The sequence below is a fragment of the Charadrius vociferus genome, unplaced genomic scaffold (assembly GCF_000708025.1).
Source record: "Charadrius vociferus isolate BGI_N301 unplaced genomic scaffold, ASM70802v2 scaffold429, whole genome shotgun sequence".
NCBI lineage: Eukaryota > Metazoa > Chordata > Aves > Charadriiformes > Charadriidae > Charadrius > Charadrius vociferus.
Genome location: NW_009650250.1, coordinates 2,115,869 through 2,129,896, shown reverse-complemented (window position 1 = coordinate 2,129,896; position 14,028 = coordinate 2,115,869). Strand labels below are relative to the sequence as shown.

The 14,028-nt window shown below is 38.8% G+C and overlaps 1 protein-coding gene across 1 annotated transcript; it reads left to right on the top strand.

The window, feature by feature from the left end:
* Positions 1 to 504: 504 nt before the first annotated feature.
* On the top strand, positions 505 to 11,653 carry SYT15 (synaptotagmin XV). The gene is made up of 8 exons (XM_009893058.1): positions 505 to 511; positions 3,880 to 4,078; positions 4,751 to 4,893; positions 5,448 to 5,743; positions 6,554 to 6,724; positions 7,230 to 7,350; positions 10,009 to 10,188; positions 11,517 to 11,653. The coding sequence occupies exons 1-8, from the start codon at positions 505 to 507 to the stop codon at positions 11,651 to 11,653; spliced, it is 1,254 nt and encodes a 417-aa protein (XP_009891360.1).
* Positions 11,654 to 14,028: the final 2,375 nt, after the last annotated feature.

Below are 14,028 nucleotides of genomic sequence, written 5' to 3'. Positions count from 1 at the left end.
CCTGTGTTCACGCATTTTGTCAAAAGTTTGAAACAAGTGCAGGCTAATTTCTTGCCCACCCGAGTTTGCCGAATTAAGCTACTAATATCAAAGTCTTTTTCTGAGCACAGTCGTAGTTTTCAGAGTTATCTCACACACCCAATGCCGCACAGGTTTTTTTAGGGGCTGCCAGAAGGTTTCCCTAGTACAACGGCTATTTCTCTGCATATTTCCACACCTCCCTGCCCAGGCACGACAGCTGGAGAGCTGTTAAATGGCACCTGCGCCTAGGGAAGGCTGGAACTTCTGCCGAACACCTCCCTTGCCTTTTTTTCTCATCGGAACCGGAGACGTCTCTATGCTAACTCTCCTTTCCAGCCTCCCCCGGGTGGGATCCCCGCGGGGGCGGGCCGGGGAGGGGCTGCCGGCCCTTAAATAGCCGGGGGATGGGGGGGCGGCTGGCACATCGCCGGGCAGGGGAGGAGATGGGATTCAGGCCGTGACCGCAGGAGCCGGAGCACACCCATGCCCGGTAAGTACTGGTGGGGCGCGGGGAGGGAGGGAGGGAACGGCTGGGCTCCTCCCGCACCCCTGCTGGCCCCCAGCTGGGCACCCACTGGCCCCCTCGCTTTTGCCCTCCTCGGGAAAGAGGCAGCCACCCCCACTAGCGCTTCGGGAAAGTTTGGATATGAAACCAACTCAAACCTGCCTCTGAGCTCAAAGGGCTGCAAACCTATCCGACCCGCTTCTGGAGCCCGCGAAGGAAGCAGCAGCCTGTAAGGCATTGCCATATCTCCATCTCCCACCCTTATTCTGTGCCCAGAGCGCTTCGCTGTCAGAGGACAACCTGGCTCTGTGAGACGGACACAGCAAGTGCAAAGAGTTTACCGCACCCCACCCCAAATAATGTGGTTTGTACTGTACATATGTTTATACTGTAAATGTTAATAAATCTGAGTATTTATATAGGGATTAAAGCTTTTGATGGAGAACTGCCCGATTATAATGCAAAAAGGTTTACCGCAAAGTTTAAGAAAAGCTTATTAAAAGCATACCATTAGACAAAAAGGATCTAATCCCAAAGGAGACAGATGATGACCCATCATCATTTCTCTGTACTAGTATAAACCTGCTACCTGTTAACAGCAGACAGTCCCCCAGCACAGGCCACTTGGAGATGAGGTGGTCCAACAGGTCTCTTCCATCTCCAATTGCCAGGATCCTGTACCACAGCAGAATACAATACATCAATTTCTCATGACAACAGGTAGTTATTTTAAAAGATACATGTTTTCTCCCTGTGCACAATGGATTCCATTTATTTCAATGGTTGATTTTGTGACTAGTGCTACATTGTGCCCTAAGCTACTGGTTCTGTTGCTGATTTAATCACATAAGGTGATGACTAAAAGTGAGCCAAATTCTCCTTACCCTCATTAAAATATAGGTAGCTTTACTGAAATGATGGCTTTACCTCATGTCTACCACTGTGTAAAAATAGAAAAGCAGAATTTGAGCCAGCAGCAGTGTGTGGGTCATAAACACTTAACATCATTCTGCAGTGAATGAATTCAGTACATTAAACTCATTAACAAAGAAATTGCAAACTCATTCTCTTACTCCAAAATCAGTGCACAGCTGCTCTACTACATATATTAAATTACAGCACACCTCAGCTTACTGTCCTTAATGATAAACGGTGACAAACTGGTTATGGGGGAACACAGGACTGCTGCTGAGACCATTAAAGAATTGGGAATGGAGAGGACAAGTTAGACAGAATGCTGTTGAGCTTGCTTGAAATGTTAACCTTTATGATACTTATGTCTGACAGTAAAACCACCAGCCATATAAACATTTATATTGTTCATAGTACACCTGTATGAAGTGAACCATTAATTTCTATTATGTTCAAAGGCATTAAACATAAGCATTTTTTCTACATCAGGCCTTCTAAGCTATAATAAAGTGGTAATCTGACTGAAGACATACTCAAGCATGCCCTACAAAACGAAGAGGAACTTCTATGTGCAGAACTGCATTTGTTATGCATTTCCTCATACTGTGCATTCTTATAAAAGAAAACTAATTTACCAGTGTAGCACAACCAGACTTGTCTTTGTATTAATATTAACTCATAACAAATTGGTACTTGTTTCCTGTTCCTCAGAACAAGTTTTGTACTAATACTGTTGCCTGGCTAAGTGCTGAAATGTATTCAGCTCACCAACTAGTTGCAAGGAGAGCAAAGTGCCTGTTGCTGTGGTATCGTCGTGAGCAGGCTGGTTGCTCCATGGTGCTGGGAGACAGGAGTGATTATATGACTTGTGGGGAAGTAGCCAGCCAATTCCCGTGGAGAGCTAAGGCAACATACCTGGAGGGGAGCTGCAAAAAATAAGCTTGCTCCTATGACTGTACCAAAGGCAGAAAAATGAGATAGGATCAGATAAAGGCCTTTGAGGCACTACAGCCAGGTTAATTTTATAGCACAAGGTATTTACATAAGTGTTCTGTAGCTGAAGGACATTTCATATCACTTATTGCAACACGGCAACAGTGAAAAACATCAGTAATACATGTATTTGCGACTCACTTCCTATACTGTTTATAGTTCTAATCAATAAACTAAACCATATCAAAACAGTTGCAAATTCTTATTCAAAACTACTATCACTGTTGACTGAATATTTTGTGCTTGTATTGTCTTTATTTACTTGTACCGTTGTCTAGAGGTCGCTATCTGCAAGATATCTACCAAGCACAGACACCTAAAACTGAGAAAGGAATAAAGTGTAATCACAGTTATCTCTACCTAAAAGCAGAGAAGCAGAAAAACAGTCAATACGAGTTGTGAGAGAACAACGGGTCTCTTTGTTGCTTCAATTTCAAGGGAGACCCTGAGAACTAGCAGTACACAGTACTCAGCTGATCCCGAGCTGCCTCGCGTGGCTGCAGAGTGGAAGATAATTCTGCAGTTTGGGCTCATTTTCAGATAGAGGATATTCTGGTAACATCAATTCTCACTTGAGACCTAGTCACAGCTCGATGCAGCAGTACTAGTTTAGCTGGAGGCCAAGACAGGCTGGGTATAAGGTACAGTGCAGAAGTAGCCTTCCCAGCTCTATCACACTCAGCAAACATGAGAAAACAAGGAACTGAGCCCATTATCAATTGTCCACCTTTGGTCTAGTGAGAAATTTTCACAACAGAATATCTTATATTCATACTAAAGACACTTATTAACTTTTCAATTTTATTAGTGTAAAAAAAAACCCAACCCCAAATTATAAAAGATTTGGGTTTATCTGAAGTAATCAAGGTGCAGGAGACAGTGTTTAATGGATACTTAACTTTGACTTTACAGATCAGGAAACACATGCATCCTTAGAAAGAAAACAACCCATAGCTTTGCTTTGTTCCTCATGCCAGGATCTATCTCAATTCAGCATAGATGAATAGCTGGAAAAACAAACCAAACCAAAAATAACGGTACCTTTTGTATTACGTGCTCCCATGTTTTCTTTTTCTTCTGTTATGAAAGCTCTAACACTTCTGCCATGCTAACGTAAGTGGTTATGCTAATTTAACATAAGAGCCCAAATAACTCCTTGTGTTTGTGGGGTTTTTTTTTATTCCTGTCTATAGTCTCTTACATTGCAGTCATTGCCAATGTATCTGAACACTTTCTAATCTTTCAGTGCCGATGTCATACATCTTCAGGTGTTGCACCATGCTATAACCAAACACAAAAAATGAGCATGTGAGTGGAATGTTTCATTTAAAAGTCATTTTGGAATGTAAATCAAATAAATTTGTCAGCTTTTGTATACCTGCCTACCCCCAAAATATACGTAATTTTAGTCCTCCTGTGATGCTTTATGTACTTCTATGTTTGAACAGAACAAGCAGTTGCTGTCACTGGAGGTATAATAGGAGGGATCCTTTTATTTGTTCTCATTGGAATAACTGCATACCTGCTCTGGAAGAAGTTTTGCCACCTCCTTTCTTATGAAAAGCTCACCAGTCCTGTCAAAACAACAAATGCAAATATCATTTTTCAGGATCAGTCAAGTTCTGAAATTCAACTAAAAAGCACAAGGTACATATTTTTGTTTTGTTTTTAAAAGAATACACTGTTGGTAATTTAATTCAACTTGTCAAATCTCATGTAAGGGGGTGATCTAAATGTATGCATGAACTGAAATAAACAAGATCCCTAAATTATATGAAAACATCAGTCATGTCCTGGTTTGTTCCTTTCTGTAACCATAAATGCAAGGATATTTCTGATGTATGTAAAAGAGTTAAATATATTTAAGTGTAATTAGGGCATGGATAGCTTTGTCTGTTACCTAGACAAATTTGGCCTGTGTTCCAGAGCCATTCCTGGTGTTCTCACAATGAAGCATCTGAGAACCAAACAATAGGGCTTCAGTTCAGAAAGGAGGCTTTCTTAGAGAGTTAGTCACAGCAGGGCTTTGGGGCTCTAAAACAAGCAGCTGCAGTTAATTCTTTTTTGAAAGATCAGTTCTAAAGAAGAAAGGGAAAAAGTGAGGGATCTGTCTGAAGAATTAAGATCCGATGTCCCTCACTGGATCTTTATGCATTATTCAAATCAAATAAATTGCAAAACAATGGTCATCTATCTTTTCTACCTATGCATCTCCATAGAATTTTTACAAAATTGTGAGAAAACAGAAAACTTATTACTGTTACCAAATTTGGTTTCCATATTTAAACCAGAAGAGTCAGTAGCTGTTGTCTTGAGCAGATCCAGAAGTGTTCCGTTTATCATTCCACCAACACTGCATGGGCGAGACTGGATTAACCTGACGAACGAAGAACAGGTTCAGGAAGACAGTGACCCCTACATGATTCCTCAGTCTGGGCCACGGTCCTCATTTCATTCTTTGGGTATGGCATTACAAAACTGGGACTCTTTTTAAGGGTACTCTTTAAAAGGGTAACTTTATTGTTATGAACCACGTTTATTGGGGTCATACCAGACATAGTATTACACAGTACAAGCCCTAAACACTATACATATATATATTTTATATATATAAATACAGGAATTGGGCCAGAATGTAACCATTCTGGTCTTACTGCTGTGGAACCTCGCACATATGGCAGACAAAGCAATCTCTCCTCCTGTGTTTTGTAAAGGCACAATATGAGTAACTCAGGAAGTATCTGATTGGTGTCCCCAGAAACAGCAGTGACCAGCTGCAGACAGCAACAACAAATACCCAAAACTATCAGGGTACAGTCACAGGAATAAGAGAAAGTGGTGCAGCCTACAACTACTCCCCCAAATTTGAGGGAAAAGGAACTAAACCACCAAATTTATGCATAAATGGATTGTTAATAGAGATTAATGTGATTTCCCTAATACAGCAGTGGTTATAAAAAATACCTGCTACAGTCTTGAGACTAATCTGAGGGTGCTTGTTTTTTATTTCATGAAGCTGGAGCTTATGTTGTAGGGACCATTAACCCAGAGCTGTACAAGTTTCCAGAAGACAAAAGTGAGACTGATTTTCCTGAAGGCAACATTGGCCGCCTCTGGTTCTCCATTGAATATGAGCAAGAGTCAGAAAGGCTCCTCGTCTCCTTGATCAAAGTCAGAAAGCTGCAGCCTCCTGCTGATTCCTGTAGTCCATTTGTGAAAATCTACTTGCTGCCCGATGAAAGAAGCTACTTGCAGTCCAAAACAAAACGTAAAACTCTTAACCCACAGTTTGATGAAAACTTTGTTTTTCAGGTACTTTTCCTTTTGATGAAGCAGATTTTTGTTTGCAAATATTGACTTGTCAAACTACAGTAGATGTTTTGTGAAAAGTAATTTTCTACAAACTTCTACAAAGTTAGAAGTCGTTTCCACCAGGGATAGGATTTATTATTGGGGCTTCTGGAGATTCTGGGCTACTTAAGTCTCTGGCTCCAGAACTGATCTTACTTGTGGCCTGCACCAAAGCTGAGAATTCCAGGACTTGCCCCGGATATGATGAAAACTCTGGTTTGAACTATGGCTGAGCAGTTCAGCCCAGAAGCAATCTATACTGAACTAATGCTTTCATAGCTTTTAGTGTCTTTGCTGTGGAAGTAGGCTAGAAACTAGAACTTGTGAGATGTCTGGTATACTATTGGTATGGATAGTGCTGTAAAGTTCGGAGCTTGGCTCCCTATGCCAAGAGGCTTTGAGCAGGTGCCACAAGATAAAAGCTTTAAAACCAAAAAAGTTTGTTTCAGACAACTGAAAAATTAATATTTACAGATTTCTAAACATTTGTGTCTGGAAGTGAACGCAACATATAACCCTAGATCTATACGAGTTGAAAAACCACCAGCTAACTTCACATTTTTCAAATGAACTCATTTTATTTTAGCTTGGATCTTCAGACTCCTGCATAATTAAAACTTTAAGCAAATTAAGAAAGTGAACTTCAAATAATCAAAGGAAATCTCCACCTACCTGTAACACACTTTGAAAAATTCTTTCTTTGAGGTCACACTAGAGTAGAACAGTCTCATGTTTTACAACTATTGATGTATTCTTCCTTTTCCTGTACAGGTTTCCAGTAAAATGTTACTCCAAAGAACTCTAAAGTTTTTGGTTTATCATGTTGATAAACAGAAAAAGCATCACCTCCTAGGCCAAGTCATCTTCCCACTGAAAAATGAAACATTAACTGATGACAACAAACTAGTCATATGGAGAGATCTGGAGAAAGAAAACTTGGAGGTATGCGATACCAGGCTACTTGGCGTTGTGGAACTTCTGCCATCTTAGAAGTATCAAAGGGGTACAGCTGAAGAAGTATGTTGTATCAAATACATCAAATGCAAAAGTATTTGACAAATATTTGGTATCAAAATTCCCATCTTACCAACCTGCAGATCCATAGCTGTTACATACGGATTATCCAACTGCTCAGAAACAGTCACATGAGTTAGTAACATAAGAAAGCACCTTCTGTTACTTGTTTCTGTTTTGAATTAGTAAGAGCAGAAAAAAGCAGAAGCAGCAAGGAAATAGGCATCACCTGGAAGAGATAGGAATTCCAAGGTTGAGGAAGCCTGATTAATTGGTTCTATTCAAATGTCACAACAGTGTAAATAAAGCCATTAGAATTCACTCACATGCCTTGGTGTAGCAGAAACTGCTAGTATGAAGAACTTTTTTCCCTGTTTGTCTGTATGAAGGAGTTTTTCAGCTGTATCTGACAAGTGTTCTTCTGCTTCCAAAGCCTCCTTCAGAGTATGGCGATATCCAGTTCTCCCTCAGCTACAATGACTACCTGGGCCGTCTCACTGTAGTGGTTCTACGGGCAAGGGGATTAAAGCTCCAGGAAGAGAGCCATGCTGTCAGTAAGTGTGATTTCCTCTCTGCTATCAGCTCCAGAATTCCTGTTTTAATTTGCTCCTTCCTCATCTGTCTACCCAGGCTTGCGCTGAGTGACTCTGAAAAGAACAAATAAACATCTGGGTGATTTAATTTGAGTGGAAACAAGACGTACCTTGTTACTGGGGTAATTAGATTTTGATAGCTCAGTTCCGCTATGTTTTGGTTTTGTTTCATAATAAATGGTATGCCTCATGTCATCAGTAGCAGGTTTTTTCTCCTGCTTTAATACAGTGAGCAACATCCCTTTGCTGCACTCCAATCCAGAGAAGGTAGCATTTCAGGGGATACTGACATTAACAGAATTGCCTCAAGGCAAAAGCCCAGAAATAACAGCTGCTTAAGCTGAACAGTTGTCCTGGGGAGAACTGAACTAGGAAAAGATTCCCATTTTAGGAAAACCTGACTATTGTTCAAAGGACCATGGCACAGAGTAACAATTTTTCTCATTTACTGCAGTGGGGGTTTTCCTGGTACATGATGCTCATGTGTCCTTTGGCCTCAGAGATGCTGGATGTAGAGTTTACCTTAAAATCCTGTTTAAACACTCAAAGCAAAAATAAATGGAAGAACCAAACTTGTGTTTGAATCTGTAGTGAATTTTTGAAGGGCTTTGAAACTAAACAATATAAATGCAAAATACACCCAGCAGTTAAAAAGAAGAGGTTTAGTTCTCCATATACACACATCAACTATGAAGTTTTTCCTGAGGTTTCTTTCAGTGGGCTGTTACCAGGATGTTCAACTTCAGAAACTATGCCCTCTAAATGAATAAATCTACATTCATTATGTTAGAGATGTTTGCCTTGTTTAGGGTAAAACTCAGAAATGAAGAAATGCACAGTAAAATGATGAGAACATAGATGTTTCCAACAAGCAGCACCATAAACCATGCACTTGTTGAAAGAGAAATATATTACAAAAAGTATTAGTTTTAGAAATCAAATAACTAAAGATAAGGATGACCAGAAAAAAATATGACTAGTTTGCGGTAGATGAACAAAGTAGCATCACGAATTAAGAGCAAATGTTCTAATTTTACATCACCTCAATAGCCTTACAAGAGAGGGAGAACACACTTAATACATCACGTGTCTGCCTGCAGGTTGTTGTATAGTTCTGTAGCACAGAGAAACAGAACTACATGTGTTTCTACAAATCTAACATTAATGTGCCATGTTATTTTAGTGCTGGTATATTGAGGTTATCACAATAAGCAAGAGTCATAGGCACGCTCTGGAATGAAGAGCTGCCAGAAGGTAATTCTCCAGAAGATATTACTAAGAAAAAAAAAAAAGAGAATTAAATAAATTAGGTAATATTTCCTTTGATAATGCCCTTCGAGTATGATTTAGGGTCCACAGATTCTCTGTTAAATCCTGACAAAAATGGAATAAAAATTTTTCTATATTAACAGGAATTAGTGGAACAGTAATCCTTGATTGCTTGATTCCTTGATGGAAGATATGCAGTATAGGACAGTAAGGAGACATTTATTTTCAGATTCAAATTACTGAATTAAATGTATTAAGAAGTAATAAGAAAGTAATGAAAAGTCAGACTTTGTGCAAGTAGTTTACATAGTAGCTCCTTCCACATACAGCACTCAGGCAGCAGCTCTGTCATAAAAAAAGTCTGTTCTGGTAATTCTGCACCCTCTGAAACAGTAATGAGAGCCTACTGGATCTGCAAAAACAATAAGGAGACATCAGGAGTCCACCAGTGCTGTCTCAGTCCTCACATTTCTAACAATTTCTGCTATACTGATGAACCTTAATGAACTGAATACCAGGGAGTAATAAACACAGTAGCAGCATAGAATCTATTACTACTTCACTAGAAAAAAGCAAATCTTTAGCCACCAATTAAGATGAAATTTCTACATGCTTGTCACTAAATTTTGTAGAAGGGTAGGGAAGAATGGAAAATTTCAGGCTGCTTTGGATCTCATTGTCAAAGATCTACCAAATAAGACCACAAAGCAATACAGGTTCCCTTTAGGAAACAAAGCAAGTTTTATTTGTTGTTTTCGTTCCCACACTTACGCACAGGTTTTGTAGTATTTTCAAGAAGAGCAGAGATCATTGATCTTTTCCTAAAATTTTCTACAGAAAACCTTACCCCAGGGCTAGAAGTCATGAGTAAAACCTTTTGTTTAAGGATTCTTTGACTTGGAGAATCTGTTCCCCTGAAACACATCCAATCTAAGCACAGGCTGCAGCTCTAGGACACAGCTCTTCCATCCCAGGCTCCCTTGTGTTGCATCAAACAATCATGCGATCAAATACATGAAATTAACTACTGACCTAACAAACTAAGCCTTCAAAAAAATCTCCATCAGGTGAAGGGAAGGTACAGGAATATAAAATCAAGAACACAGGGTAAGAATATGACTGCTCATTTTAACAGCTCTTAAATTGGAAAGTGCACTGCAAAACTGTACACTAAGTACTTTGTGTGCTCCCTGCTTTATGTTATGCATTGCCATGCTGCCATGTATGTTTCATGAATTGTTCATGATCTAATTTTATACTTCATATTGACTCCTGAAAGCAAGACATTTCTTAAGCCTTCTCCCAGCTGCCTCTGATGTATTTTCTTCCTGAATTTCTTTTCTCTCCAAGGTGTTTATGTCAAAGTCTCACTAATGAACCATAATAAATTCATCAAAAGTAAAAAGACAGCAGCTGTTCTGGGATCTCCCAATCCAGTGTATAATGAAACCTTCAGTTTCAAGGCAGATCAGACAGAGCTGGATACAGCAAGCCTGAGTCTATCTGTGCTCCAGAGTATCAAGGGAGAAAGTAAGTTATATAAATTATTACAGTTAAGATGTCATGAATCTCTTACCTATTGCAAAGATATTTAAACCTGGGAGGAACTAATTCCTTTTCAGCCATAATCATAAAACATATAAAAGGTCTGGGGTACTTCACAGGCTGTTTCTTTAAAAAGCAGAACAAGGTATCTGCCATAAGCACATGTCTCTCAGAGGTTAAAGATAAATTGAATGGAAGACACGAATAATATAACTGTAGGCTAGTCACTGTCAGTACAAGGTGTTGTACTTTTGTTTCATTCTGGTATCCTAAGAAAACAAGCTTATGCAATTATGTTCTGTGAACACACTTTTGAGTATAATCCCCAACCTCCAAAATTTTCAAGCCATTTTCATGTTCCTAACCAAATCTGAAAGAGAAACAGGAATTTAAAATTATCACAGCAGTTTAAGCAGTGAGAAAGAAGAAAAGAAAGAGAGACTATAAACATCCCTACTCCCTGGCAGAAAACCTGATGATTGAGGTCACCTTTTACTAATTGTCAGATAATCCACTAAGGAGTTCTGCTTAGAGAAGCAAATAATAATTCAATACTTCCACTGCTCACAAGAAAGACATCTTCCCTGCAGTGCAAATATGATCTCAATAATGAAACAGTAATACCCTGATTTGAATTCATACACTCCTAAAGAAATTTGTTTAGGTGAGATTTTAGGCAGGTGCTTTGGCTTTGAGGATTGACAAGAGCTAGGATCAGTACTCAAGCCTTTCATCATTTCCACTTGTAGACAGCCAAACCCTTTAGAAACATTCTGAAGTTCACATAAGGCAGGTTCAAATTATTTTGCCCATCCACAGCTGAAAAACTGAGGCATGAAAAAACAATCTGCTCATTGGTAGAGGGTGGTCAGCAGCAACCCTCATATTGCAACTCCCAGCTGTCTCAGGAACCAATTCTATTCTTTCCCAAGCTAGAGCACCATATGAATCCTACAAAGGTTGCTGATATCCAGAAGTAGGGCACACTTCCACAGTTCGCTTGAGGTAGAGGGTCTGGGCAGATACAGATCTGTGTGCCTTAAACTGATTCTAGTTCAGAGTGCAGGCAACAGGATAGGCCTGAATTAACTAAATACCCACTTACTGCAGTACCTTTTAATGCTGAACCTTAGCATGTAGAAACCAAGGAACTTGAAATCTAGAGTGAATTCCTTGATGAAAATTTTGGTTTAAAAATAACTTTCAGAACATGCATTACTTAGAGAAATACAAGTTAATATTCTAATTCAGGTAAGAATTTCAAAGAAGCACTTACAGGTGTTAATCACTAACTTCTTTTTTTTTTCCTCCAGAAACACATCTGCTAGGACGTGTAGTAGTTGGGCCTTTCATGTATGCCCGCGGCAAAGAACTAGAACATTGGAATGAAATGATCAGCAAGCCCAAGGAGTTGGTTAAACGATGGCATGCTCTCTGCTATAGCATGTAAACAGCACAGAAAAAAAAACCAAACCACCCAACCAGCCTTAAAATGGAAAAGCTCTCACTATCTTTCATAATCTAAAGGATACAGTCTTTGACCATTGTCTACTTCTGTCTACTCCTATGTAGACAAGAACAAAATAAGTAAATACTTTCCTTGCCCAAACACAAAGAGAAAACTTAGTTCCTGCTAGGCTTGAACTCTATCTTTCCTCTCTTCAAAATATATTTCCAATTTAATTAATATGCAGCAGAGTTAAAAAAAAAATGGGAAGACAAACATGATCTTCCAGTATTAGTTATTTGGCTTGTAAATTCCAATTCTGGGTCATGAGTTCTGGGCACAAACAATCATCCATCATGTGGATAGAACACAAAATGACTTAAGAATTGTCAGTGATGATACCAGACCTAACTGTCCATTGCACTGCATCACCACAGATAGAGCAGCTTCACCAGAAGGGATGGAAGCATGCCAAAACAGACAAAGCCCAAAAGACCTTGACTAACTACTAAATTTACGATTTATTTAATATAGTGGCATTATATCGAAATCCTCTTCTGAATATAAATAGTGGAAAACACTGAATGCTTATTGATCAAAAACCTAGAAGCAGCTGTTCATGTCCCTCAGTGCAGTGTATTTCTTGCAGTAATTCAGTTAGATGTTTTCAGCTGCCCCCAACGTACAACACTGTTTACACTAAGGCAGAAGTATAAAAGAAGTCCTGAAGTCACAAATGATTAGAGGCTTGCAGTAGTACTGAAGTACTCTGAGAAAGTAATACAAAGGACTTGTCCTGTCTTTATATTTCTCCCTAAACACACATCTGCTGGAGACAGAGCATTGATTACAAGAACCTTGGGTTTGACCTAGTATGGCCATTCTTACATTTAAAAACCAATTGGCTTAAGCTTAACTCTGTTTTAGTGGTAGAATTTTCTTTGTTAAATAAATTACTGTTCTGTAAAATAATTCATAACAATTATTTTTCATCAAAATAAATATGACATTCTTCTCTTCTTGAGTGTTCACTGGGGATGTGAACTCTGTACCTTTCACACTGTACAGTCATAAACCAGACACAGACTATTGCAGCAAAACATTTTGTACAATTCTGTTCCGATCTCTGCAGCTGAAATAAAGCCAGCTTCCTTTCAAACAGGATACAATATTAATTAATTCAATATATGAAAAAAAATGAGATCTCTCTGGGGAGATGTGAACACTTTCCATTTTGATAGTATTGCTATTATCTAAAGGAAATATTATTAATGAGAATATATCTGAGAGGAATTGTAAGATAACAGACTCCACCTGATCTCCCACTTGAAATGTTACATGGTACCCTCAGTCCGTCTTGCTAACCACACCACTGGATATAAATGGGATGAGTTTAGGCTCATCTTAACTGAATTTTACGAAGTGTTCAACCCTCATTATATTGCAGTTAAATGAGTAATGCCAGCACCCCCAACCCCAAAGAGTTGTTTTCAAATTTCACTCCTTCAAAACTACTGAAAAAAATCTAACGGGCAACATGTTTGATCCAGGAAGGAAAACTATAAACAAATTCTATGATAACTATATTACTACTATAAAGCAATTTAAATCATAAAGTGGGACATAATGTATTTGGTTAAGTCATACCAATAAACATTAAAGATCTTAAAAGTAAACTGTTAAGAATGTTTTACACATTTACTAGCTTGTGCAGGAAGATGCTTGTGATGCACAGTGTCTGTTAACGTAAAACCCTCTAAAGTGGGAAGTCACCTGACTTGATGTACAGTAGAGTCCAAGTAATAAAACAGCACATTGTACTAATGTGGTCTCTTTTCTTTGCACTTCTTATAAAGTACCAATACTTCCAGTTTGTGTGTTAAGTAATTCCAGCTAAAATCATGAAGAAACATATTTAAATGCAAGTACCAATGTCCTTGACTTTGCTCAAGGTGATCCAAGTGAAGTAAATGAGAAAGGTCCTTTTTGACTCTTCCTGAACAAGAGAGTTAATCAAGTAGCTCCTTAGAATGTTTTCACTCATACAGGATCAGCATGGGTTCTAATACTTCATTTAAAACCAATACTGAAATTCCTCTTCCCTTCAACATAGCATTAAGAAATTCACGTTCTAGAACCAGACACTACTGAGTAAAGCATAGTTAGAATAAGATATAAATGGCACAGATACCTAGGACTTCCCCAAGGAGATGGGTCAGGACAACGTCATCCTGTTTTTGCCAGGTCACAGGAAACTAGATAAAGAGTACTTTTACCATCAGGTGAAATTCAATCTTGAGTCTCTTGAATTCTCCTTTTACAAAGCTGTGATTTTCCATATTATCTTTAGCACAATTTTTTAATAGTAGCTAAAGTAA